The sequence below is a fragment of the Sciurus carolinensis genome, chromosome X (assembly GCF_902686445.1).
Source record: "Sciurus carolinensis chromosome X, mSciCar1.2, whole genome shotgun sequence".
NCBI lineage: Eukaryota > Metazoa > Chordata > Mammalia > Rodentia > Sciuridae > Sciurus > Sciurus carolinensis.
The window spans coordinates 40,516,589-40,543,858 of NC_062232.1; the positions used below are offsets into that span (position 1 = coordinate 40,516,589).

The 27,270-nt window shown below is 43.1% G+C and overlaps 1 protein-coding gene across 5 annotated transcripts; it reads right to left on the reverse strand.

The window, feature by feature from the left end:
• Positions 1-2,908: 2,908 nt before the first annotated feature.
• Gpkow (G-patch domain and KOW motifs) lies at positions 2,909-26,920 on the reverse strand. Of its 5 annotated transcripts, XM_047535756.1 has the most exons (14): positions 26,764-26,917; positions 26,118-26,264; positions 19,996-20,032; positions 12,876-13,081; positions 12,050-12,204; positions 11,825-11,949; positions 8,379-8,488; positions 6,793-7,006; positions 6,191-6,323; positions 5,105-5,231; positions 4,773-4,896; positions 4,609-4,678; positions 3,357-3,442; positions 2,909-3,259 (listed from the first exon to the last, which is right to left on the reverse strand). In XM_047535756.1, the coding sequence occupies exons 4-14, from the start codon at positions 13,046-13,048 to the stop codon at positions 3,125-3,127; spliced, it is 1,452 nt and encodes a 483-aa protein (XP_047391712.1). In that variant the 5' UTR covers positions 13,049-13,081; positions 19,996-20,032; positions 26,118-26,264; positions 26,764-26,917; the 3' UTR covers positions 2,909-3,124. The 5 variants fall into 5 exon arrangements, with proteins under 5 accessions (XP_047391712.1, XP_047391713.1, XP_047391711.1 ...); XM_047535757.1 differs by lacking the exon at positions 19,996-20,032; XM_047535755.1 differs by lacking the exons at positions 26,118-26,264; positions 26,764-26,917 and adding an exon at positions 20,459-20,535.
• Between the last annotated feature and the right edge of the window lie 350 nt (positions 26,921-27,270).

A 27,270-nucleotide genomic window follows, 5' to 3' on the forward strand; every position in this document is an offset into this window, starting at 1 on the left:
CTTGGTACCTGTGGGGGATTAGTCACAGGCACCCTCTTCCTTGGATACCAAAATCCTGGGATGCTCAAATACATTATATAAAACTGGGTAGTGTTTGCATATGACCAATATACATCCTTTATATACTTTAAATCCTCTCTAGATTATTTATAATACCTAATACAATGTAAATGCTAGTAAGTAATTGTTACATTATATTGTTTACAGAATAAGGACAAGAAATATAGTCTCTACATGTTCAATACAAATGCCGTTTGTTTCCCAAATATCTTTAATTCTTGGTTGCTTAAATCGATGGATATGGAAGGACTGTAAAGCAAAATAAGTACAAGCAGACTCAACCAGTTTTTGTGCAAAGGGAGGAAGAAGACATCTTGCCTGGGTGAAGCACATCATGTAGGAAAGTGATTACTGGACATGTCATAGTTGGGAACCACCCCCATAAGATTAAATATACAATATGCCTGGAGTCCAAGCTACTGAGACTGAGGTAGGGGGACTGCTTAAGCCCAGTACTTTGGGGACAACCTGGGCAACATGGCCACACCCTGTCTCCAGAAACAAAACCAAAAATCCAAGTCAGCTTGGAATTCCATGGGCATTGTGTACAATCCCAACTGGGAATGGCGAACAGGAGGAAATGGGGAGAAGGGTTGCTTCCCACTGCCTGTTTGGTCAATCTTGAAAGCAGATGAATTCTTGAATTAATTAGGGATGGCACATTAAATTGGTCTGTGACAACTGTACTTCATGCCATAGCTACTATATTGGAAGATTTTTCTAAATCATCCCTTACAAGGCATATGGCCATTTTTTTCTATACCTGTTCATTTTGGCTATAAACTCCAGTTTGCCTTTACTCAACAGGGACAGAAATTTGTCTTTTTTTTTTCTTGGCACTGGGGATTGAACCCAGAGGCACTTTGCCATTGAGCTACATCCCTAGTAAACTTTTTATTTGTAATTATGAAACTGGGTCTTGCTAAGTTGCCCAGGCTGGCCTCCAAATTGAAATCCTCCTGCCTCACCCTCTGGCGTAGCTGGGAATCCAAGGTGTGTACCACTGCATCTGGATAGTAATTTACCTTATTATTCTTATTGTCATTTGCAGTGCTAGGGATGGAACACCGGATCTTGTGAATTCCAGTCCACAAGCTACCACTGAGCTACACCCCAGCCTCAACTTATCATTATTATCAATTCTAGGATAAGTATTCATATGCACTACATTCTGCCTATCATTTCTTTTTACCAGTGGCCTAGATCTAAGTCAAATACAAGTTATTCCAACAATTACTTAACAATTAGGGATGATTTAGAAACAATTGTTTCTAAAGCTGTGAAATCTCTTGCTGATTGTTTATCTCAGGTCATTAAACAGGTTCAGGATTCTCTGACAATGAGTTTTCTCATTGTGTTGCTGTGGAACAAATTCAGGGCCTCACACATGCTATGCAAATGTCCCCCACTGAGCCAGACAGCCATCCCTTATTTCTGAGACAAATTCTTGCTAAATTGTCAGGCTGGCCTCTAACTTACAATCTTCCTGCCTTAGCCTCTGGAATAGCTGGGGTTACAAGCATGTACAACTCTGCCCCACTGACAATTGCCTTTTTAAAAATAATTTTTTCTTGGTTGTAAATGGACACAATACCTTTATTTTGTTTATTTATTTTTATGTGGTGCTGAGGATCAAACCCAGTGCCCCACCCATGTGAGGCAAGCACTCTACCACTGAGCTGTAGCACCAGCCCCAGCCTAACAATAGCCTTTTAAAAATATAATTACTTGGAAGAAGCAAAGAAATTTTACCTGAGGGGCTGAGGTTGGAGTTCAGTGGTAGAGCACTTGCCTCCTGTGTTGAAGTATTGGGTTCAAGTCTCAGTACCACGTATAAAGAAATGAATAAAATAAAGTTCCATCAAAAATTTAAAAAAAGAATTTTACCTGAGTCAGACAACACTGTTTACCACCAGGCAAAAGTTTTGGGACTAAAATAGGGGCAAGTGAACTGGATCCTTTATAAATTAGAACTCACACATCCAATCTGTGGGTAGAAGCCTACCTTCTTGACTTGCATCAATAATTTGCTCACATATAACATATATATATACGTATGTATATATATATACGTATATACACACACAGCTATATATATATATACACATATATAATCATACACACACACACACACACACACACACACACACATACACACACACGCACACAGTTTGCTGAGGATAGTTTCTGGGAATCTGTTCTTCACCATGAATCAAACAGATTCCACTGCTACAGTTCTCAGTGTGTTAGTCAGTTTAACCACCACTATGATGAAATCCCTGAGATAAGTAACTTATTATAAAGGAAAGGTTTATTTTGGCTGTAAGTTTTGGAGGTTCCAATCCATGACTGACTGCCTCATTGCTTTGAGCCTGTGGCAAGGCAGCATAACATGGTGGGATTATATAGTGGAGCAAAACTACTTACCTCATGAACCAGGAACAAAAGTGAGAGAACAGGAGACTAGAGTCTCACAATTACCTACAAGGGCATGCCCCCAATAACTCAAGGACTTCCCACTAGGCCCCACCTCTTAAAGGTCCAGAACATCTCTCAATAGTGCCACCCCAAGCACCATGTGTTTAATGCATGGACCTTTGGGGGACATTTAAGTTCTAAACTGTGGCACTCAGGAAGTTGTTCAGAGATGTAGCATTACAGATTCCACAGTGTCTGTCAGGGGACACACTTCACAATTTCTATATTCCAGAAATGAATTTGTGATTGTTTGGGTCATTTAAGTTGTCTACTGTACTGTGAGCAGGAAGGTGAGGCTGGCAAATGAAATGGTTCCTACCTCAGTCAGCAAGGTTTCCACACTAATTTCAACTTATAATTTCATCTACTAAATATTTAAAATGGTTTTTATTATATATTCAATTCTGGTAAATATTAGGTTTGTTTCCAGATTCTCTTCTGGTTCATCCATCCATTCCCCTGTCCCTGCCCTGCAGGACTGCACCGCAAGGGAGAATGAGCAATTATCTTCTTGTATTCTTGAAGGCAACTTCATCAGACAGTACAAAACTGGCAACAGCCTATGGGTTGGTAGTGGTCCCATGGGTCAGTCTTCATCTGAGTCACTGGGGCCCATGTATTGACAGACAGCGTCATAGTGTAGCTCTACCAACTGATTATCTCTCCGCAGTTGCACCAAAGCCCGGCTCCTTGCTCTGTCTCGGCCCATCAGGTGTCCCACCTAGAATAGTTGTGAGATGAAGTCAGCAAGACCAGCCTAGACTCTGGGACATCCCTTGAATGACCACCAAGACTCTATTTCCAGTTTTGGGACTTACCCTTCCAGCCTTTGGCCCCAGTACCACCATCACACGGTTGCCTTCTACCTTGGGGACCAGGGTCTCCAGCATGTCTTCCCTCAGGCCTGCAGATGGGGGGAGAGGGGAGTGAGGCCTGCAACAAGGGCTAGGCCAGCCAGGTCTACCAGAGAGGTCTTTTCCATATTCCCTAGAGCCACTCTACACCCGGTTGACAGATGAGGTCCCACCACACCCAGTGAACAGGTGAGGAAGCCTAGGGAGCAATTCATAGAAATAACTGTGAAAAGGCTGGGTGCAGTGGTGCATGCCGGCAATCCTATTGATTTGGGAGGCTGAGGCAAGGGGATCACAAGTTCGAGGCCAGCCTCAGCCCCTCAAAAATAAAATCTCAAAAAATAAAATAGTAGAAAGGGCTGGGGATATAGCTCAGTGGTAAAGTATCTGTGGTTTCTCCTATGTTCATATATGAATACATAACCAGTGTAACTCCACTCCACATCATGTTCGACCACAAGAATAGGATCCAAATTAGAATAAATTATATTCCATATATGTATAACATGTTAAAATACATTCTACTGACATGTATATCTAAAAAGAACAAATAAAAAAAATTTTTTTAAACTCTCTGGTTTCAATCCCTAGTACCAAAAAAGAAAACAAATAACTGTAAAAAGGAGCGTTTATATACAGTGTGTAAGACAGTTTTATTTGACTTTTTAGTACTGGAGATGGAACCCAGGGCTACATCCCCAACCTTTTTAAAAAATTTCACTTTGAGACAGGGTCTTGCTAAGTGCCCAAGTTGGCCTCAAATTTGAGATCCTTTTACCTTAAGACTTTGGAGTAGTTAGGATTACAAGCATGTGTCACTGTGCCTGGCTACAAATTCTGTTTATTGTGGGCATGCTGTCAGCCCTGCACTTGGAGCTCAATACATTCCTGTAGGCATCAGTCAACAGAGGAAGAAATAGTAATTTCTATGCTAACTTGACAGGTGGGGAGAGCTGGTTTCATATAATCACTCTCATGAAATGCTGGGCCTTTCCAGATTTGTGTGTGTGTGTGTGTGTGTGGTGTGTGTGGTATGTGTGTGGTGTGTGTGGTGTGTGTGGTGTGTGTGGTGTGTGTGTGTGTGTGTGTGTGTGTTGCTAAGGGTGGAACCCAGAGCCTTGCTCATGCTATGCCTGGGCAAGATTCTTGGCCTCAGACACTCTTCTTGATCAGCCTCCAGGATGGGACTGCCCCAGCTGCCATGGCTCACACTCACCTTCCAGGACTTGGCCTTCATCTGTCCGACACACACAGGTATCTGGGCTCAAGACATCTTCAATTGTCATCTAGGAGAAGGGTGAAGGGAATGAGAAATGTTTAGAGAGTTAATGGGCCCAGTCCCTGGGTGAGGAATGGTCCTTAATCTGTGGGCTTTTGCACCTTGGTGTTGTAATACTGGCCACCCTTGTGCAGCTTGTCCACAAACCGCACACGTAGGTCCCTGTGTAACCAGTGCTGAGTCATGGGGGCTGCTTTCTTATTCTTGGCTGCAGGCTCATCCTTCCTGTGGAAAAAGGGCCAGCACCAGTCTTAGCTCTTTATCACACACATTCCAGCTACCCTACCTTTGCCTGTGCTGTGAAACCCACTCATGTTGCTAGTTGCTAGCTGCATCTCTGTACCCTCCTCCTTGCACCAGAAGCCTTCTCTGTTTGCTCAAGCCTTCCCACAACCCTGCCTACTTCCTCCTCCCCAGATGCCCAAGGTCCCACCAGTCTGGAGGGTGTTTCCGCTTCCTTTCTGAGTCTTCCCACCGGACATGGAGGTCTTGATTCTGGAGGGCCTTCCATGATGAGTTTGTTCCATTCTGTTGTCCCAATGAAGTTTTGCTCACCTGGCCTGTTCAAGGGGGTGTAGGGAAAGCCAGGAAAAAGCCTCAGTGTCTCACTTTTATTTATTTTTTTTGCTGGTAGTGGGAAGTGAACTCAGGGTTCTTTACCACTGAGCTACATCCCTGTCCTTTAAAAATTTTTTTTTTGAGAAAGGGTCTTGCTAAGTTGCTGAGGCTGGTCTTGAACTTGTGGTTCTCCTGCTTCAGCCTCTTGAGCAGCTGGGATTATAAATGTAAACCACTGCACCCAACTCTCACTGCCCTTTCCTTCCAAGGCCACATCTCACCCTATGGCCATCTCCCACCTGCTAAAGCACCCCTCACCCCACTGTGCCTTTGCCAGGACTATGAGAATGCTTTTCCCCTTCTGCTCCACTGTTCTGGCCTTCTTCAGGAAACTTCTCTCAGCCACCAAGCCCATGCTGAGCGCTCATCAGAAGTAGCCACCTAGTGTGCACTACAGAGTCTTGAAGAGCTATCTTCATCCATCTGCCAAATCCCTCCTACTGTCAGCCCTTCCCTGGGCTATTCTGCTGGCCTCCTTTTGTCACACCTTAACTGTAGGTCTCCTTTCCTAGCAAAAGAGAGCAACATCATCCCAAATAGACAAGGACCTCCCAAGAGTAGGAATTGTTTTCCACACTCATTTCTTCCCCCTTAGGGAGAGGACAAAGAACCAGGGGCACTAGATCAATCTTTCTTCAATCACATTGAATAAACTGGGCTGAGGGTGTCACTCAGTGGTAGAATGCCTGCTTACCATGCAGGAGGCCCTGGATTCCATCCCAGCACTACCAAGCAAAAATATGAGTAAAATCCTCATGTCTTGACCTCTGATCAGAAGTAAAACCAGCCAGGCAGACCACTGGCCATGGCCCCTACAGATCAAAAACCCACCCCACAAGACAGGCCTTGCCCTCCTCCAGTGTTCCTCCACATCTCCCAGGTATGAAAGTGGCTCACTCACCAAGATGAAGGGAGTTTGTGTCAAACTCTTGCTGGGAAACAGGCCGCAGACAGTATTCACTAACAGTCACCATGCGGCTGCCCACTGCTAGACGGACCATGGCCCGCACATTGTCAGGATCCAGGCCTTCCACCTAGAGTCAGGGGAGGGAGAAGACAGAGAGGGGTTGAGTGGACTCCATCCACATTCCTAGGATCAAGCTGTCCACACCTTACCTCCAATAGGCTTGAGCCCTGTGTACCTCTTCCACCAGGCTATGACCCTTGAGGGCTGAGAGCAGGTCTGGTTCCTCTGTCTCTTCTAACTGTGACCCCTAAGAATTGGCTGGGTTCCTATGTCTGTCTCAACAGACTGTATGACTCAAATATTCTTTATTTAATCCTCAAGTACCCTGTGGCATTTGATGTTTCTCTCTCCCCTTTAGTTGGGAACTGAGGCTCATAAAAACCTACCAAATGGTCCTGAGTTACCTAGTGAGGCAGTGGGCGAAGCAGGCCTGAAAGACTAACTCTCAGCCTTTCTACTCCAAACCCAATTCTTCCTCCCTTTGGCCCTCAAATCCATCTCCCCTGCTTAGCTTCAGGCATATCTTGGTTCCTTACCTTTCCATAGAGACCTCGGTGAGGGCCAGAAAGGACAACCACAGCTCCTCCAGGCACGAGCCCTTGAGGCTGGTCTTCCTTATCTTTCTCTTGCTCCCCATCTGACCTCAGTAGGCTCTCAGAACCAGTGGAGGTCAAGGCCTGGGCCTCAGTCAAGTTTGCACCCAGCCCTAGCCCCTTGGGCCTCAGTGAGTTGACACGGGGCTTCACTACTCTGTAGAAAGGAATATAGACTTGTTGGAGGATGCAACAACCTATAGTGCTTCATTTTACTTTCCATCATCCAAGCCCACCCCATCCATATTATCAACAATGTCCTTTTGTTTGTTTTTTGCTACAGGGCCTTCTTGCACATGCTAGGCAAGTGCTCTAATGCTGAGCTACATCCCCAGCCTGTATCTATATTTTTATTTATGTAGTGGTACTAGGGATTGATCCCAGGGCCTCATGCATGCCAAACAAGTGCTCTACTTCTGAGCTACAGCCCCAGCTCTAGGAATATTTTTTAAGGTTTTTAAAACAGCTTTATTTATTTATTTTTAATTTAAAAAAATTTTTTTAGTAGTTGATGGACCTTTATTTTTATTTATTTACATGTGGTGCTCAGAATCGAACCCAGTGCTACACACATGCTAGGATAGTGTTCTACCACTGAGCCACAACCTCAGCCCAGGTTTCATTTTTTAAAAGTTAATATGTGCATTACAGGACCTAGGAATTTTTTGATATATAAAAATGGCAATTTCTTTTTATCTATTTGTGGTGCTAGGGATTGAATCCAGGGCCTCATATATATTAAGTACATGCTCTATCACTTAAATACACCCTAGCACTCAAAATGGCATTTTCATTTGGTTCAACCTAATAACACTGTGCATATACCATCCATTATCTAGTATCTGTAGTGGGATCTAAGTCGGGTCCTTGTAACCAAATACACTAATAGTTCCACAGGAGAAATCATATGAATATGCATACCATGCAGGTGAGAGAAGGATTTTTTTTTTTGTGGTGCTGGGGATTGAACCCAGGGCCTTGTGCATGTGAGGCAAGCACTCTACCAACTGAGCTATATCTCTAGCCCTGCATACCATGCAGGGGAAACAGGCTTATCAAATGTTCATTACTAATTCCAGTCATTTGGCTGCCAAATGGGGGTTTATGATAAAAATATTTGGTTTTGAGAATTCTTTGGAGTTTGCAATTGCAAAGAAGGGATTTTAAAGCTGGGTGATAGTAGCAAATGTTTAGTCTATGCTTACTGTGGGCCAGGGACTACTGTATATGCTTCATGAATATAATTACATCTAACTATCAAAACACACTTGTGAATTCAGTACTATTACCTCATTTTTTAGATGAGGAAAACCGATGCTGAGAAGTTAACTTTACGTAAGTAGGATCTTCTTATGGAGTTATGAAAGGAAATAGGATACTGAAAGAAGTAGAAGGGGCTACTTAGAACTGGTTAGAGTGATAATGTATCCTTCCTCCCTGCCTGGATAGTTCTGGGTTGGCAGCAACTATGGGGGTCTTCTTGTTCACAATTCATTCATTGACTCCCTCACCCCTACCCCATAACTCACTGATTGAAAGTGCGACCGATGCCCTCACCAGGTTTCCAGCCCATGCCCCGCAGCATGGCCAGCCCGTAGGCTTCGACAGGGACTGCCTCATAATCAGCTTCCTCTGGCACCTATATGTTTAGGCAGAGGAAAGAGATCAGGTTTTGCTTATGGCGGGCCCTCTGTTGGAAATGTACTTGCTGTTGCTGGGGAATCCTGTATGCTTCTAGCTCTTGACCAGTCATCTCACGGCAAAGTTTTGATGTCCTCTCACCATCCCTCACTATACTCCTCCTTTATGTTCAGCCCTTCAACAAATATTTGCAAAGTACCTATTCTGTGGCAAGTACTAATCTACTTGGCAAGTGCTGAGATGAAGCAGTGAACAAACCAGAAAAAATCTCTGCCCTTGTGGGGTGTATGTTCTAGTTGTCAAGATATATAATAACTCAAATTCAGAGAACATGATACATCAGGTGGTAAGAATTTTTTTTTTTGGGGGGGGTACTGGGGATTGAACCCAGGAGTACTTTGCCACTAAGCCATATCCCCAGTCCTTTTTATTTTTTGAGACAGAGTCTCACTAAGTTGCTTAGGGTCTCACTAAGTTGCCAATGCTGGCCTTGAACTTGTCATCTTCCTGCCTCAGCTTCCTGAGTCATTGGGATTACAGACCTGTGTCAATGCTCCTGGATTTTAGGTGGTGATGAGATTTATGAAGAAAAATTAAAGTAGTGCTGGGTGCAGTGATGTGTGCCTGTTGTTTCAGCTACTCAGGAGTCTGAGGCAGGAGGATCACTTGAGCTCATAGGTTTGAGGACAGCCTGGGCAACATAGCAGGGTGCAGTCTCCAAAAAACAAACAAACAAACAAACAAAAAGTAGGTTAAGGGGATGAAGAGAAACAGAGTAGGAATCCCACTGAGGTGACATTTGAGCAGAGATAGGAAATAACAGAAAGAGCCATGAGGATATGAGAAGGAAGTATTCCAAGCAGAGAGAACAGTTAAGAGTGTAGGCCAAGGCACAGCAAGATTTGGTGTGTGTGGTGAGTATCATGAAACTCGATGTGACTGATGTGGAGGCAGAAGAGATGGTTAAGAGGTTAATGAGGAAAACTGAGCAGGAGTCAGAGGGCCTCAAGTCAGCTGGAAACCACAAGAGGGACCCATGAAAAAGTTACTGCAATAGTTCAGATGAGAGATACTGGTGCCTCAGCCTAGCGTTTTGGTAGTGGTGATGGTGAGAAATGGTCAAATTCTAGATACACTTTGAAAAGGGAGATGATAGGGTTGGGCTGACAGAATGTATATGAGGCATGAAATAAAGGGGAGAGGCAAGAATGACTCTAAGATGAATTTATTTATTTTGGCACTAGGGATTGAACCCAGGGATGCTTTACCACTGACCTATATCCCCAGTCCTTTTTAATTTTTATTTATTTTATTTTATTAATTATTTGTCTTATACTGGGGATTAAACCCAGGGGCACTTTACCATGGAGCTATATCCAAAGCCTTTTTTATCTTTTAATTTTGAGACAGCATCTCCCTAAGCTGCTGAGGTGGGCCTCAAACATGTGATTCTCCTGCCTCAGCCTCCTGAGTTACTGGGATTACAGGTAGATACCACAAAACTCCTAGCAAGGTCAATAATTTTTTTTTATTGTTGTTACTAAGAACTGAACCAAGGGACACTTTATCACTGAGCTACATTCCCCAGCACTTTTTTATTTTTATTTTGTGACAGGGTCTCATGAAGTTACTGATAGCCTTGCTAAATTTCTGGGGCTGGCTTTGAACTTGCACCCCTCCTGCCTCAACCTCCCGAGTCAATAGGATTATAGATGTGTGCCACACCTGGCTATATCAAGATTTTAAAACTGAGACGAAGGATGTATGGAACTGGGATCAAATGAGACACAGAAAGTTTTGGGAGGAAGCTTTTAGAGAAATGAAGCCAAAACTGGAACAGGAAAAAGAGTGATGGGAGGGTTGGGGACACAGATCAGTGGTAGAGCACTTGCTTAGCATGTGCAAGGCCCTGGGTTCTATTCCCTGCATGGAAGAAAGAAGAAAAAGAAAGAAAGAATTGGAGTGAAATAGTGAGATTCTTTTTTTTAAAGATAAAAAAAAGAGCACATCTGAAGGCTGTTGAGAATAGTTCAATTGAAAGAAAGGATGTTTCAAAGCTGTAGGAATAGGCACCAAAGAATCATTGCAAAAAATTTATGAATGAAGAGGTGGAAAATTGGGTCCATGCCATGCATGGTAGTGCATGCTCAATGGTAATACTCACCTGTGTTCAATACCCAACACCAAAAAAAAAAAAAAAAAAAAAAAGAAAGAAAGAAAGAAAAGGAAAGGAAAGAAAGTTTGATTCAGGAGTATGAAAGACAGACTTTGGTTATTTCCATAGATACACCTCTCCTGTTGTTACCTCCCACTGTCACTCCTTCAATCCATTACAATTGCTGGATGTATCACAAATTGCCTCACTAGTATACACACACCACACTTATTTCCTCCCACTGTGCCACTGCTTGTGCTGTTGATTTCATTAAGAGTACTCCCTGGACTGGGCATGGTGGCCCATACCTGTATATCCCAGCAGTTCAGGAGGCTGAGGAAGGAGGATCATAACTTCAAGGTCAGTCTCAGCAACTTAGCAAGGCCCTAAGCAAGGTCCTTAGCAAGGGCCTGTCTCTATATTATAAAAAAGGGCTGGAGATGTGGCTCAGTGGTAGAGCACCCCAGGGTTCAATAAAAAGTATACCCTGGGCTCTTATGTTTCTCACTGAACCTTATCTATCTTTACAGGCCTCCCTCTTACCATTCTGATGGCATCCTCATCATCTCTATCATGGACTACTGGTCTCCCTACTTCCACCTTCACTTATTAGTCTGTTCTATTCATAGCAACCAGAGAGATCCTGTCAAATCATAAGTCACAGCCCTTTCCTGCTTAGGGCCTGCCAATGGCTTTCATCTCACTTAGAGTAAAACCCAAAGTCCTCGCCCCAGCAAAGGCCCTGATTGGTATAGCCCCCTCTGCCTTCATCTTACTTTTCCTCCCCCTCATTCATTCCACTCTAGCACACTGATCTCTTTGGTGTTTCTCAAACACTCCAGGCCAAAAAAAAAAAAAAAAAAAAGAAAGGAAGGAAGAAAAAGAAAAAGAAAAGAGAGAGAAATCAAACACAAAAACCACTCCAGGCAGTATGTACACTTATGGCCTTTACATTTCCTATTCCCTTTGCTCTCCACCTTATTCAGATAATCCCAGAATTCACATATTCTTTTCACACCCTAATATCTATTCATTTCTGCTTCCAAAAAGAATGGAAGGAGGAAAGGATAGGCAGCAGTCTTCTGGGATACACACATATTTCCCCTGCTATGTGCAAGGAAGTAAGCCTGGCAGACTGGACGGAGAGGGTAGGGCAGGAGGGGTCAAGGGGCAGCTCACTGTCTCAGCCCGGGGTTCGCTGTCTGCCCCTTCCCCGTTGGGGGTGCATTCTTTCTGGATCATGGGGATAGCGAGCGTGGGGTTGACACCCGCATTCTCTCTCTCCTCCAGAGACTTCTTGGATTCTAAGGAAGAACGGGAGGGAGCAGTGAGGTCCCACCCTATCCTTCCACCTTCCTCCCCTCTTCCTTCACTGGCACAGGGCAAAGGCGGGAGGTCACTCACCCTCAATGAGTTCCTTCACTGCCTGGGACAGCACTCCATCCACCAAGGCCTCAGTATCTGTGGATGGCCCAGTCATCTGTGTCAGCGTCTGCCTGCGATAGCCATTCTGGATCAACGGGATGACCAGTTCTTTGGGAGCTTCTGTGGGCTTCACACTGATGTGGACACAGAGGAGTGAGGTTGGGAGAGTAGTAGTCTCAGTGAGTTCTGAGTCACACTCCTCATTCAGAGAAATACAAGTCAAACTCACTCCCAGCTCCGTGGACCACGCCCTTCTTTCTGCTTTCTCTCTCTCCAGTTATGTCTCTGACAGTGCATTGACTGGATTCTCTCCCACAGTTCTCCCAACTCTTAAATGTCAGTGTCTTCCAGGAATTATTTCTAGATTATTACTGATTCTTTTCTGGAGGTCTCAGGCACTTGGGAGTCTCCTTTACTAACTAACCTGAAGATGGCCTCCCTGAACCTGAATCTCCAGCTCCATCCCGTTCTCCAAATCGGAGAGAGGCCCCAATATTTCAATTGACACACTAGGGGCCCTGTCATGTTCCCCTCTTTTCCCTTTCTCAGAACGCACATACCGCAGTGTCCCCATGTTCTAAAATTCTCCCTCCCAGTAATGTATCATCTCTTCTCAATTCCCATGGCCACCAAGCCCAATTTTCCCACCTCTCCTACAGACTCTCCCTTTTCGCCTCCATCAATTTACTCAGGATGCGTTTCAGGATTTCTAGGTCACTTTCACCAGGACAATAAACTCAAATTCCACCCTCCCGCTTGTGCCCACTGCACCGATTTACACTGGGTGAAAGACGCAGCGATTCACCTCTGCAGCTCCCTGTCTTCCACGGTCTTCAAGAAATCCTTCTCTGGGGCCGAACCTTCGCCGTCTTTCGGGTCCGCCAGACGCCTCCGGGTGGACGTGCGAGTGAAGCCGAAAGAAATTGGGGCAGCTAAAGATGCCGCTGGCTGCAAAACATCGTCTTCTGCATCCGCCATCTTGCCCGGGTTCCCAGGTTGGTGCGCTGCTTGCTGGGAAATTTAGTTTGAAGTCAGTTCGCTAGCGGCCAGCCATTGAGTACTAGAACTACCTTTCCCATACAACAGTGCGGCATCATCAAGCGAAGGCGGACTAGGGGCCCTGGGAAGCAATCGTCGCTTTCTTATGCTTCACAGGAGCCCTCCGAGCTTAGCCTACCAGAAAATATTATTCAGAGAAGTAGTGCTGGTGGAAAGTTGATTTATCCTTCCCAGGTATTGATTCTTTTCGTGAGTTTGACAAGTATTTATTATTGTGTGCACCTTACTGTTCCCTACTGATGGAAGAAGTATAGATGAAATAAATCATTAAGAATTGATCTCAGACCGCGCGTAGTGGTGCAAGTCTGTAATCTCCGCGGCTCAGGAGGCTGAGGCAGGAGGATTGCAAGTTCGAGACCCGCCTCAGCAATTTAGTTAGACCCTGTCTCAGAATTTAAAAAAAACAAATAAAAGACCTGGGCATGTGGCTCAGTGGTTAAGCACCCCCCCCCCCCCGCCCAGTAATAAAAGAAAGAAATGCCCAAGGCCCTGGGTCGTTGGGTTCCCTAGTCCCGCAAAACAACAAAACCAAACAAAAAAGCTGGGCATGGTGGCACAGGTCTGGAATTCCAGGTACTCTGGAGGCAGGAGACTAAGGTAGGAGGATCACATATTCAAGGCCAATCTAGGCAAATTGGTGAGAACCTGTCTCAAAATAAAAAAATAAAAAACTCTGAGAATGTAGCTCAGTGGTAAAGCACCCCTGGGTTCAATTCCCAGTACTGGAAAAAAGGAAGAAAAAAAATCAGGATTGGGCTGGAGATGTAGCACTTTCCTATCATGGGCAAGGTCCTAGGTTCCAACTCCAGCCCTGCTAAATAAAGAAAAAAAAAATCGAAGCAGACAAAACCCCCAAAACTCAGTGAGCAGTATTTGTATAGAATAATAAATAATATATATGTAAACGGTACCCACTAATGCCAAAATTGAATATACACTGGATTAAATTTAAAGCACTGGATTCAAATTGAAATAAAATGGGTTGTTTCTATAGGGCCCCTAGTCCAGGGGGAGACACTGACTTATTTTGCAGTTCAGGGGATCCAATCTAGTGCTTCCCATGTGCTAAGCAAGCACTCTACCACTGAGCTACATTGCCAGCATGGAAAAGTCATGTCTAAACAGGTATTTTAAAAATATAACAATAGTAAAGATTTTGAGAGCCAACTCCTAAGATTTCAAAGATTAATGAGACAGATATCTCATATGTAAGACTTTAAGAATTTGCAGTGCTGGGGGTTAATTGAGGGTCTTGGGAATTTGGGGCAAACACTTTATCACTGAGCCACATCCCCAACCTCAAGAATTTCTAAAGCAGAAGAGAGATACTCAAACAAATAGTCAAGAGTAAGAATTCGGGGGAAGAGAAGAATGAAAGAACTTTGGATGGTGTAGAGGAAAATGGGGCGGGAGTGGTGGGGGGAAGGAATATAGTATTACCCTATGTATATGTATGTATATGTATGATTGCGTGAATGGTGTGAATCTACATTGTGTACGACCATAGAAATGAAAAATTGTACCCCATTTGTGTACAGTGAACCAAATGCAATCTGTAGAAATAAAAAAAAATTTTTTTAAAGAGTAAGAGTTCTATAATTCTAATACAAATTCATTCCAGGGAAACAGTGGAAGATGTGCAAAATTATTTTTATGAGTCATCATTGTATTATTTATTATGGAAAAAGCTTGAAAGCCTCCTAAATGATCAGAATTGGATGGATAAATGAATTATGATAGCACACCACTTGGATGAAAGGAATGTGCTAGATCATTTAACATGATTATACAAATACAATTAAATAAATGGGGATACAATCACAATGTTTTGTGAAATTGAATGTTGGTTCAGCAAATGGTCTTGGAAATAGACTATTGCTCCATCAATTCCACAGTCATGTTTCTCATGGCCTAGTAAGGTCTGTGGATTTCAATTTCAAAGCCACTATGGTTTTCATTCTGTTTGTGGAGTGCTGAGAGGGAAAGAGAGAGAGAGGTATGCTGGGGTTTGAACCCAAGAACACTCTACACCTGAGGTACAACTTCAACCTTTTTTTTTTGGTACCAGGGATTGAACTCAGAGGGGCTTTACCACTGAGCCACATCACCTGCCCTTCTTAATTTTTTTTAAATGTTGAGACAGGCTCTTCCTAAGTTGCTTATGACCTCGCTAAGTTACTGAGGCTGACTGAATTTTCGATCCTCCTGCCTCAGCCTCCTGAGCCCAGACCCAGCCCTTTTAAAATCTTATTTATTTAGGTACTGGGAATTGAACCTAGGGGCGCTTAACCACTGAATCACATCCTCAACCCTTTTTAATATTTTATTTCAAGACAGGGTCTCGAAAAGTTGCTTAGGTTCTCACTAAGTTTATGTGACTGGCTTTGAACTAGTGATCCTCCTACCTCAGGCTCCCAAGCCTGTGGGATTACAGGCATGTGCTACCACACATGGCTTAAATTTTATTTTGAGACAGGGTTTCTCTAGGTTACCAAAGCTGGCTTTGAATATAGAATCCTTCTGGGTCAGCCTCTCAAGTAGCTAGGATTACAGGTGTGTACCACTCTGATTTTCAATATACAATGATAAAATTCTTTAGTATTTTATTTAGAAATAATTTTAAACTTAAAGATTGCAAAAATACTGTGGAATGCTCCTATATATCCTTTATCTAGATCACCACATTTTATATAACAATAGTATATTTCAAATCATGAAATTGACAACATTGGTGCAATACTGTTAACTAAACTGTAGACCATTTTCTCTTCCAGGATCAAACTTAGGATCTCAGCTATTACAATATAATTATATGCCTATTTTTTCTTCTCCACTCTGAGTTCTTCAGGTTTTCTTTGTGTTTCATGCTTTTAGCATTTTGAAAAGTACAGGTGAGTTATTTTGTAGAACATTCCTCAGTATTGGTTATTCTGATGATATCTCCTAACTAGAATGAGATTATGACCTTTTGGCAAGAATGTCATGGAGATAATATGTCCTTCTAATCACATCTTGGGGGTTCATGTTTTTTCTGTGGCTTATTAATTTTTATTTATTTATTTAAAAATTGTTATTTATTAATTCATTTTTGTAGTGCTGAGAATCAAACCTAGGTCTTCCTGTTTGTAAAGGAAGCACTACCACGTCCCTACATCCCCAGTCTCTTTTAAAATTTATTTTTATATTTTTGTTGTACTGAGAATTGATCCCAGGAACAGTTTACCATTGAGCTATATCCACAGCCCATTTTATTATTTTGAGACAGGATATCTCACTAAATTCCTAATGCTGGTCTCAAACTTGTGATCCTCCTGCCTCAGTCTTCTCAGGTGCTGGGATTACAGGTGTGTGCCACCACACACAGCCCAAGGTAATCTGGGATTCTGGGAAAAACAGGAATTAAAAGTGTGGTTATAACTGAAAACACAGCTGGGAGTCTAAAGCAGGAAGGTCACAAGTTCAAGGACAGCCTCAGCAACTTAGTGAGACCCTGTCTCAAAAGAAAAGATAAAAAGAAGGTCGGGGAACTGGGGTTGTGGCTCAGTGGAGCACTCGCCTAGCATGTGTGAGGTACTGGGTTCGATTCTCAGCAGTGCATATAAATAAATAAAATAAAGGTCCATTAACAACTAAAAGGTTTTTTTTAAAATGAAGAAGACTGGGGATGTGGCTTAGTTGTAAAGTACCTTTGGGTTCAGTTCCCAGTAGCTAAAAAAAAAAAAAGTAACATGTATGAAAAATATGTAGTCAATATCCTCAACATGCAAAGAGCTCCTGCAGTTCGAAACCATAAAAGGTAAGCATTCTTCCACTGAAAAAATGAGCATTGAACATAATCAAGTGATTTGCAACAGAAAAAATACAAATAACTATTAAGCACATGTAAAGATTTTTAATCTCTAATGGAGCACGGTGGTTCACAACTGTGATCCTAGTTACTTAGGTGACTAGGTAGGAGGGTCACAAATTCAAATTAGCCTCAGCAACTTCGCAAGGCTGTAAGCAACTTCTTTAGACCCTGTCTGTAAATAAAATATAAAAAATGGTCTGGGGATGTGATTATGCATCTCTGAGTTCAAACCCCAGTACCAAAATTAAATAAATAAATAAATAGGGCTAGGGATGTAACTCAGTAGAGTAGGTACAGTTTTCCTGGGTCCAATCAGCAATACCACACAAAATGCACACATGCATATGTACAAACATACACAAGATTCTTAACCTCAGTAATAAAGCAGTACAAATAAAAGAATAATGAAATGTATCATTCTTTAAATACATTAGAAAAGACCAATAGTCAAACCAGCAAATACTTATTTGGTAGAATCTCTCACTACTTTAAGTACTTTTGTCCTCCAGGGGACTCTGTGAGTTGAGAGCAATTTTTAAATTCACTTTACAGATGAGGGGACTCTCTCAGAGAGACCAAGTTGGTCAAAGACTCAAATAGTAAGTACCGTAGGTCATATCCAGAATAGCTAATGATCGAATAAAGTAAACATTTTTATACACTGTGGATAGAGACACAAAATGATACAACTTTGCTCTGGTTCCTGATTGCCATACCCTGAACTTCTTTCCTCTGCCATGATGTTCTGCCTCACCCAAGGCCCAAAGAAATGGAATCAGAATCTATGGAATGAGACCATGAGCAAAATAAACTTTTCCTCCCCTAATAAAAAATGACTCAACCTATATTAGATAAAATATTGTAATATGTATAACTTTTCTGACCCAGTAATTCCACTTTTAAGAATGGAATTGAAGGAAAGAATGGAAATCTTATAATAATATTATTTTTCAGTGTTGGGGATCAAACCCAAGGCTTTATACATGTTAGGCAACTACTCTGCCACAGAAATATATCCCCAACTCCTTTTATTTTATTGTTTAATTAATTAATTTGCGGGTACTGGGGATTGAATTCAGGGGTCCACTATCACTGAGCTACATCCCCAGCCATTTTTTAATTTTTTTATTTTTTGGTACTAGGGATTGAACCCATTCATTTTTTAATTTTTCATTTTCAGACAGGGTCTCACTAAGTTGCTGAGGCTGGCCTTGAACTTGCGATACTCCTCCTTCAGCCTCCTGAATAACTGAGATTACACGTATGTACCACCATGCCCCATTTATTTTTGAGATAGGATCTCACTACATTGCCCAGGTTTGCCTTAAACTTCCAGTCCTCTACCTCAGACTTCCCAATAGCTAGGAATATGGGAATGCATTACTGTGCCCAGCTGACAGGATATTTTTTGTATAAGGCTTTTAGTCTAGGGTTTTTTCCATTTAAATATTTTTGGAGATACCTTTTGGGCTGCTGCACAGAGGCTACTAGTGAAACAGTTGAGCCAGTTTCTGGGGAGCTAGTGTCCATGGCACATGATTATTTTCTCCCTAAAGAGTCACTTTGCAAGCCTTGCAACAACAGTATTCCTAAGGAAAAAGTACATGATGCTTTTTGATAAACAAGACAAAGGAATGTGAGAATCATAATATCACCCAAATAAGAATATGATACATATTAGATAAGTGGTTCAGGCCATTAGATCCAATGAATATAGCTTAAGGCTAACCAGTAAAGACCAAGGCAGTAGAAGACTTTACCAAGGAAGTACAATTAGAAATGGATCTGCAAAGTGTAAGCAGACAAACCTGGTATGGTGGCATTCACCTATAGTCCCAGTGACTCAGGAGGCGGGGGTAGGAGAATCACAAGTTCAAGGCCAGCCAGGGTAATTTAGTGAGACCTTGTCTCAAAAAAAATGAACAGAGCCAGGCAGGTTGGTCCACTCCTGTAATCCCAGTGGCTTGGGAGGCTGAGACAGTAGGATCACAAATTTAAAGCCAGCCTCAGCAACTTAGCGAGGCCCTAAGCAACTCAGTGAGACCCTGTCTCTAAATAAAATATAAAAAAGGGCTGGGGAGGTGGCTCAGTGGTTAAGTAACCCTGGGTTCAATTCCCAGTACAAAAAAAAAAAAAAAAGAAAAGAAAAAAGAAAGAAAGAAAGTAAAGAAAAGAAAAGAAATGGTTTGGGTTTAGAGCTCAGTGGCTCAGTGGTAGAGTGTCTCTGGGTTCAGTCACCAATATCACAAAGAAACAAACAGAAAAGATTGTGGGTGGAGAAGGACATAGATTGGCAACCTGATACTAAGATAAGTTGGATCACAAGAACAACACAATATGTTGAAATCTATTACAAGCTGATTTCAATTTTATCAATTGACCCATAGTCCCTGAAACACCAAAGTGGATAACCAAATCTCTAAGTTCCAAGAACATCTTGAGGAACTCAAGATAGATGTCTTGGACCCAGAAGAACTCAAGTCAGAATTGGTGAAAGGGAAGTGGAAGTCATTCTGCTAGACATCTGAAGGGTTTGTGGAGGAATTCACCTATAATGTTTTGCTGCAAGTAGGTTGTTCTCAGGATCACACTGGGCACAATGTTTTGCCACTGAAATTGCTTAGAACTGGGAAGGCTATAAAAAATTAGTTTACACTAGGCCATTTGGAAATCATTTCATCTCACCAGGTGCCATGGGTCACACCTGTAATCCCAGACACTCTGGAGGTTGAAGGCAAGAGGACCACAGTTCCAGGTTAGCCTCGGCAATTTAGGGAGACCTTGTGTCAAAAATAAATAGAGCTGGTGGTGTAGCTCAGTGATAGAGCACTTGTGAGTTAAATCCACAGTAACACTTACACCAGAGCAGTTCATATCGGTGTTCAGAACAAAAGAGAAAGGAGCCACCAATGGAGGAGAGAATAGAGAAAAGAAAGGAGCTGAATGTTGAGGAAAAAAAAAGTAGTCAACAGAAAAAAAGAAGGGCTGGATATAGCTCAGTTGTTAGAGTGCTTACCTTGCAAGCGCAAGGCCCTAGGTTCTAATTCCCAGCACTGCAAAAAAGGGGAAAAAAAGGAGAAGAAAATTAAAAAAAAAACCGACTAAAATAGGAAGTTACTTGAGAAGAACTTATAGTCAGAATAAGAACCGATAATAATATCTTTTCATTTACCATGCCATTAAAGACTCTTTTTTCCCATTAAATACTCTTGACAAAACAGAAAACTCACAAGGAGGATAAGATGATAAAGCCAAAAAATCGAGATAAGTGGGGATAGTACTCTTATAGCTGTTACTCAAATGGGCCACAAATACCATGATGCTAGTTATACTCCTTTGGTTACATGTATGTCCTTTTGCAACTGAAGGACATTCAGAAGGATATCTTTCTCGTCTACTAATCAGGAGGAGAACTGATCATTCCCTTGTAATTAACTGGCTTAAAGATTATTAGGAGGGCTTAGTGTGGTGGTGCATACCTGTAATCCCAGGTACTGGAGAAACTCAGGCAGGAGCATTACAAATTTGAGACCAGCCTGGGCAACCTGGCAAGGCCCTGTCTCGAAATAAAAAAATAAAAATGTTGGGGATGTAGTTCAGTGGTAGAGTGGCTCTGGGTTCAATCCCCAGTACCAAAATGACAACAAGGAGAAAAAAAAAATTACTAGTAGGGTCTTGTTTCTTGGCTCTTACTATTGGTCAAGTAAACAATTTTATAAATAAATTTCTATTTTTTGGAGGGGTGGATGCTGATGACTGAACCAAGGACCTTGTCTGCTTATCACTGAGCTACTTCCAGCCACTGTAAATAAATTTCTTCTGGTTCTTGAAATATTGGCGGAAGCTAGGGATGGAGCGCAGTGGTATAGCACTTGCATAGCATGTACAAGACCCTGGGTTCAATCCCCAACACCACAAAAATATATATTGGAGGGGCTGAGGGTGTAGTTCATTGGTAGAACACATGCTTCCCATGTGTGAGGCCATGGACTCAACCCCCAGAATGTGTATGTGCGAATACACACCTATATAAAACAATCGAAATTTCCCTAGATTCAATCACCAGTAACAGGAGAAAAATTAGTGAACGTATGTTATACTATTATTTAAAAGGTATAGTTCTTTGTGAATTGACAGGGAACAATAGCTAGAATATTTTGTTAAGTCAAAAAAGCAATTTGAGGAATGTGCAGGGGACTTTTGTGGAATTAGTCACATTCTTTTACCTAGAAGTACACAGGTATTAATTTTACAATTTGTTAAACTGTGCATGTATGTTTTATGCACATTCTTCTCTATTAGTTATATATCACCATCTTTAAATATAGAGAGGGCTGGGCATGGTGGCACATGCCTGTAATAATACATATTTTATATAAGTATATATATACATACATGCATATTTGCACATATATATGTATATATATAGAGAGGGGGGGCTGGGAGCCAAGTGTGGCAGGTCATGCCTTTAATCCCAGCTGCTAGGGAGGTTGAGGTAGAATGATCCCAAGTTCAAAACCAGCTTCAGCAATATAGCAAGACCTTGTCAGCTGGGAATGTTGCTCAGTGGTTATGCACTCCTGGGATCAATCCCCATAGCCCCCCACAAAAAAAAGGAATGAAGGATAAGGAGGAGGAGGAGGAGCAGAAGAAAATAAAAAATAAAGACAAATACTTCTAGAATGGTAGCATGAGGAACTTGGACATTCTTCCCAACAAACTAACCATAACCAGTGAATATTCTTTTAAAAAGAACAATCATTTAGCTCGGTGTGGTGGCACACACCTGTAATCCCAGTGGCTCGGGAGGCTGAGACAGTACCATCACAGGTTTGAAGCCAACTTCAACAATTTAGTGAGACTGTAAGCAACCTAGTGAGACAGGTTCTCACTAAAATTAAAAAAAAATTAATAAAAAGGGCTGGGGATGTGGCTCAATGGTTAAGTGCACCCCTAGGTTCAATCCCTGGTAGCAAAAAAAGGACAGAGGACACAGGATTTTGAATGACCCTAACACAAAAAACAATAAATGTTAAGGTGATGGATATGCCTATTATCTTGATCTGTAATGTTTGCATCATTACACTTCATGTACATGAATTGAAATGACATACTGTGCCCCATAAATGTACAATTATTGTTCAGTTAAATTTGTTAAATATTTTAAAAATTAGTGGAGGTTAACAGAAAGATGTGGTACAAATACACTCAGACCAGATAGAAAAGAGAGGTCAGGGGGAAAATGAAGAGAATCTAGTTAAAAGCTAAGTCATCCACATTACCCTATGTAAATTTATGATTACACAAATGGTATGCCTTTATGCCATGTACAGACAGAGAAACAACATGTATCCCATTTGTTTACAATAAAAAAAAATTAAATTAAAAAAAAAAAGCGAAGTCATCCGAGGGTGACTGCACTTATGCTCAAGGCTGAACCTTCTGAAAATTTGATTAAGAATCTGAACATGCATTTCTCCAGAGAAAATATATGAATGACCTTCAGGCACAATTAAAAGATCCTTAAAATCTGTATTAGTTTTCTATTAATGATTCATCAAGTGATCCCATATTTACTAGCTTAAAACAAATGTATTATCTTACAGTTCTATAGGGCAGAAATTTCATCAGGCTAAAATCAAGATGTCAGTAGGGCTTCATTCCTTCTGCAGGTTCTGGGGGTGGATCAGTTTTCTTGTTTTTCCAATTTCTACAGTCTGCCTGAATTCCTTGACTCCTGGTCCCTTCCTCTGTCTTAAAAACCAGTGCATTAGCATCTTCAAAATTTTTCTCTCACTCCTGCTGCTGTTGTCAAATTCCCTTCTCTGATTCTCCTGAACCCACTTTCTTTTCTTCTTTTTGTGGTGCTCAGGATTGAACCCAGAGCATGCTACACTCTCAGCCCCCTTTCATATTTAAGGACCACTTTGATCATATTGCCTCCCAGGATAATCTCCTCATCTCACAATCCTTAATTTATTCACAACTGCAATGTATATTTTCCCATACAAGGTAACATTTACAGGTTCTTGCGACTGGGCTGTGGACAATTTGGGGGGCTTAATACTCTGCCCGTCAAATCATGTTTATCTAAGGCACATAAAAACATAATTATCTATTCAGAAAATGAAAGTCTTCCACAATGACATATAAATTCACAAACCCACTAGTGTGTCCACCTTAAAAAAAGGCAGAAAAGTCAGGTGTGTAGGCACATGCCAATCATTCCGGTGGCTCACAAGTTCCAAAGTAGCCTCAGAAATTCAGTGAGACCTTTTCTTTAAAAAAAAGGGCCAGAGGCATAGCTCAGAGGTAGAGCATCCCTGAGGTTAATCTCCAGTATCTAAAAAAAAAAAGCACCAAAAATTCGTACACAAATGTTCAGAGTACCATCAGAGCACTATTATTCATAATGGCCAAGAAGCTGAAACAATCAAAACATATCTACCAATGAATAGATTAAAAATGTGGTATCTCCATACAGGGGAATACATATTGTCAAAGAATGAAGTACTGGCCCATGTTACAATGTAGAACCTCAAAAACATTATCCTCCTTTAATTCAATTTTTAGGAAATGTTAAGACACGAATCCATACAGATAGTACATTAGTGATTTTGTAGGGCTGAGGGGTAGGGAAGGACAATAGAGAGAATGAATGTTAAAGATTAGGGTTGTTTTAGGGGGCAAAATATGCTAAATTTATATTGGGATGATGATTACATAACCGTGTGAGGCCCTGTCTCTAAATAAAATATTTTTAAAAAGGGCTGAGGATGTGGGTAAGTGGTTAAGAGCCCCTGGGTTCAATTCCTGTTACCAAAATAAATAAATGAATAAATAATAAATTGCTGGTGGTGTTGCACACCTGAAATCCCAACCAGTTGGAAGGCTGAGGCAGGAGGATCAAATGTTCAAAACCAGCAAATTAGCAAAGCCCTAAGCAACTTAGTGAAACCCTGTCTTGAAATTTAAAAATAAAATAAAAAGGTCTGGGGGTGTAGCACAGTGGTAAAGTGGCCCTGGGTTAAATTCCCAGTACCAAAGAAATAAAAATAAAAATCCACAGTCACAGGGGCTAGGTCTGTAGCTCAGAGGTAGAGTGACTGCCTAGCATGCACCACAACCTGGGTTTAGTTCCAGCACTGCAAGAAACACAATAAACAGCTACCAAGCCAGGCGCCATAGCTCACACCTGTAATTTCAGTGGCTTAGGAGGCTGAGACAGGAGGTTTTCGAGTTCAAAGCCAGCCTCAGAAATGGCAAGGTGCTAAGTAACTCAGTTAGACCCTGTCTCTAAATAAAATACAAAATAGGGCTGGGGATGTGGCTCAGTGCTTGAGTGCCGCTGAGTTCAATCCCCAGTAATCCCCGCCCCGTCCCCCCAAAAAAGCCTGCTGATATGTCATTTTTGATTGTGAGTTTAGCTCAGTGGCAGAATGCTTGCACAGGGTGCACAAGGTCCTAGACTGGATCCACATTGCCTCAAAATAAAGGCAGAAAGAAGCGGTAGGTACAGGGAAATATAGTATACACAAGTCTGATTATTTTTCTTTCTTTTTTTTTCTTTTCTTTTTTTTTTTTTTTTTTTTTTTTGGTACAGGGGAATTGAACCCAGAGGTGCTCAACCACTGAGCACATCCCCTACACAGTTCTGATTCTTAAAATATAAATGTATTCTTATGACTGGGTAGCAAAGCTTTTCACAAAGAGAGAAAATGGCATACAAAAAGTTAGGAAACAGGTACACATTTGAATCCGCATTGCCAGAGAGGAGTCTTCCACGATTCTAGACATTGACTCAGGCCTTGTGCTTAGATTCACAACCTGGGTCTGCCACCGACCTTCTTCAACACTCATCCTCCTCTACCACAATAATCCTCCTGCACCCAGGGTCCCTTAAGGTACTTTCCAGCACCATGGACTGTTCACAGCACCCCAAATTGGCCCAGGTATACACACCTTACTAGTATTAGTATTTACCAACTAAGAACATCTGCTGCGGAGGCAAAGGGATCTTGGAGCAGGTCACTATCCATAACATTGGCTTTAGAGTCCTGCATGATAATGGTTGCGGAAGTGAAAGAGACTGAGACAGCAGTAGGGGATTTGTCATAGCAACTACAGAGGCCCCGCCCCTAAATTAACATTCTACTCTTTTGAACTTACATCCGGGTCGTGTCCCCAGTTTATTTCAGCACTGCCCACTAGGTAGTGACGCAAGGTTCCGCCTTCTGATTTATTTACTTATTTATGTATTCGTTCATTTATTTATTTATTTATTTTTAGGTAACGGAGATTGAACCCAGTGGAGCTCTATCACCGATTCCCCTACCACGCTTTTTCGGTACTGGGTGCTGAACCCAGAAGCGCTTTATCACTGAGCTACATCCCCCGTCGTTATTTTGTTTTTTAAGTGTGAGAAGAGGTCTTATTAAATTGCTTCAGGGTCTCGCTGCATTGCAGAGGCTGGCTTCAAATCTGGTATTCTCCCAAGTCGCTGGGATTACAGGAGTGTACCATCGTGCCCAGCAAGGTTCTGCCTTTTTAGCAAATAATCCTGGGTCAGCTATTTGTGAATAATCCTGCAGACCTCCCTACCTGATGATAACACGCAGACCCCACGCCTCACAGAAGCGACAGTGGAAGCTGCTAGTTGAGGATTGGGCTCTTGAACATCTCAGGCCCCGCCCTCTAATTAGCCTCCAAACTCCACCCCATTCCTCACGTTTCAGGCAGCACCTCCAGGCGCTCAGAGCCTCCACCTCTGGATTAGCATTCAACAAGTACCCGCCCCCAGCACGCTCCAGGCTCCACTCCCCAGAAATAACCTTCCAAGCTCCGCTGACCAGATTAACCATTCACTCCAGCACCCTCAAAGAGTCGTCTGGCGCTCGCCTAGCTCAATAGCCCTACAGGAATATGTTAGAATAACCCCAAGGCCCTGCTCCCTCGAAGAGCCCTCTGAACCCCGCCCTCCCGACCCAATCACACCCCTGGGTCGCACCCAGGCCCGTAACTGACAACTCGGGGGCCAGTCACCTCCAAACACAGCCCATCCCAATCCCGTCCCACCCCCGCCCCTCCCCGCTCCCTCCCCGCTCCCTCCCCGCTCCCTCCCCGCTCCCCGTCACGCACCCTCCTTGGGGCGCAGGCGCAAAGTGGCGCCCGCCCTGCGTACCAGCGCCGACAGGTCCGCAGCAGCTCTGGCCGCCAGGGGGCGCGCGTCCAGCCGCCCCAGCAGCCGCCGGGCTCTGGGGCCAGCCGGCAGGGGAAGGCCGCGGCCTGCGCGGAAGAGGGGACAGGTCAGCGCACACTCGGAGCTTCCAAGAATGCCCACGATTCCAGAAGTCCTGAGACCTAGAAATGCTCCTCAACAGGCCCGGAGACTCCTGGCCACTCCCTTCATTGTTCCGAAAGTCGCCGACTGTCCCTCTCCTCTTTTGGGACCCCTGACCGTCGCCGGTATGCCGGGGGACCCCCGCCTTGTCCACACCATGTCCCTGCAGGTAGCCATTTCACTCAAGTAATCCCGGACCCCTCCGATCACCAGATCGATTTCTCGGGAGCTCCTTGACTGTCCCTTAAATAACTCTAGATGCCAAACTTCTCCCACCATGTCTCTAGGGACCCTGCCGGACACCACACACACACACACACACACACACACACACACACACACACAGCCCTGGGATGCCCGATTTCCCCTCCACATCTCCTAAGCAGACCCTGCTACTCCTAAGAGATCCCTCAGAGGCCCATTTACCCCACATGACCCACATACCTGTAGATGCCCCCTCCAAAGGTCCCTAGAGATCCCCGTTCTGCCTCCCCAATGCACTAAGACACTGCGTGGCCAGGTGTCCCCAGCAACCACGGACAGGCATACTTTCCAAAGACTCCTGACAGCCTCCTTCCTATCAGCTGGGTCTTTTGCACCGCCTCTCTGCTTGGGTGGGGGGAGGGTTGGGGTGAATAGAAGGCCCTGGAGCCCAGCCACTGTCTCTGGCCCCAGGCCCCAGCCTCTGCTGCTTGTGCACCAGAGATACTTTGTTTACCACCTTAGGATGGAAAATGTGAGGAGGAGGTAGGTGGGGCGTGGTTGGCAGAGGATAAGTCCCCTCCCTTCCTCACTTCACCTAGTTACCTCCTCTGCTCCCCCTAGGGTCCCCCCCCCCCGCGTGCACATGGCTCCATGGCCAGTATTAGATCTGATGGATGCATAGTTGCCTGTGATGCTTTTGGAGCACTAGACGAGCTCCCCTGGTGATCCGTCCAGTCCTGGATACAG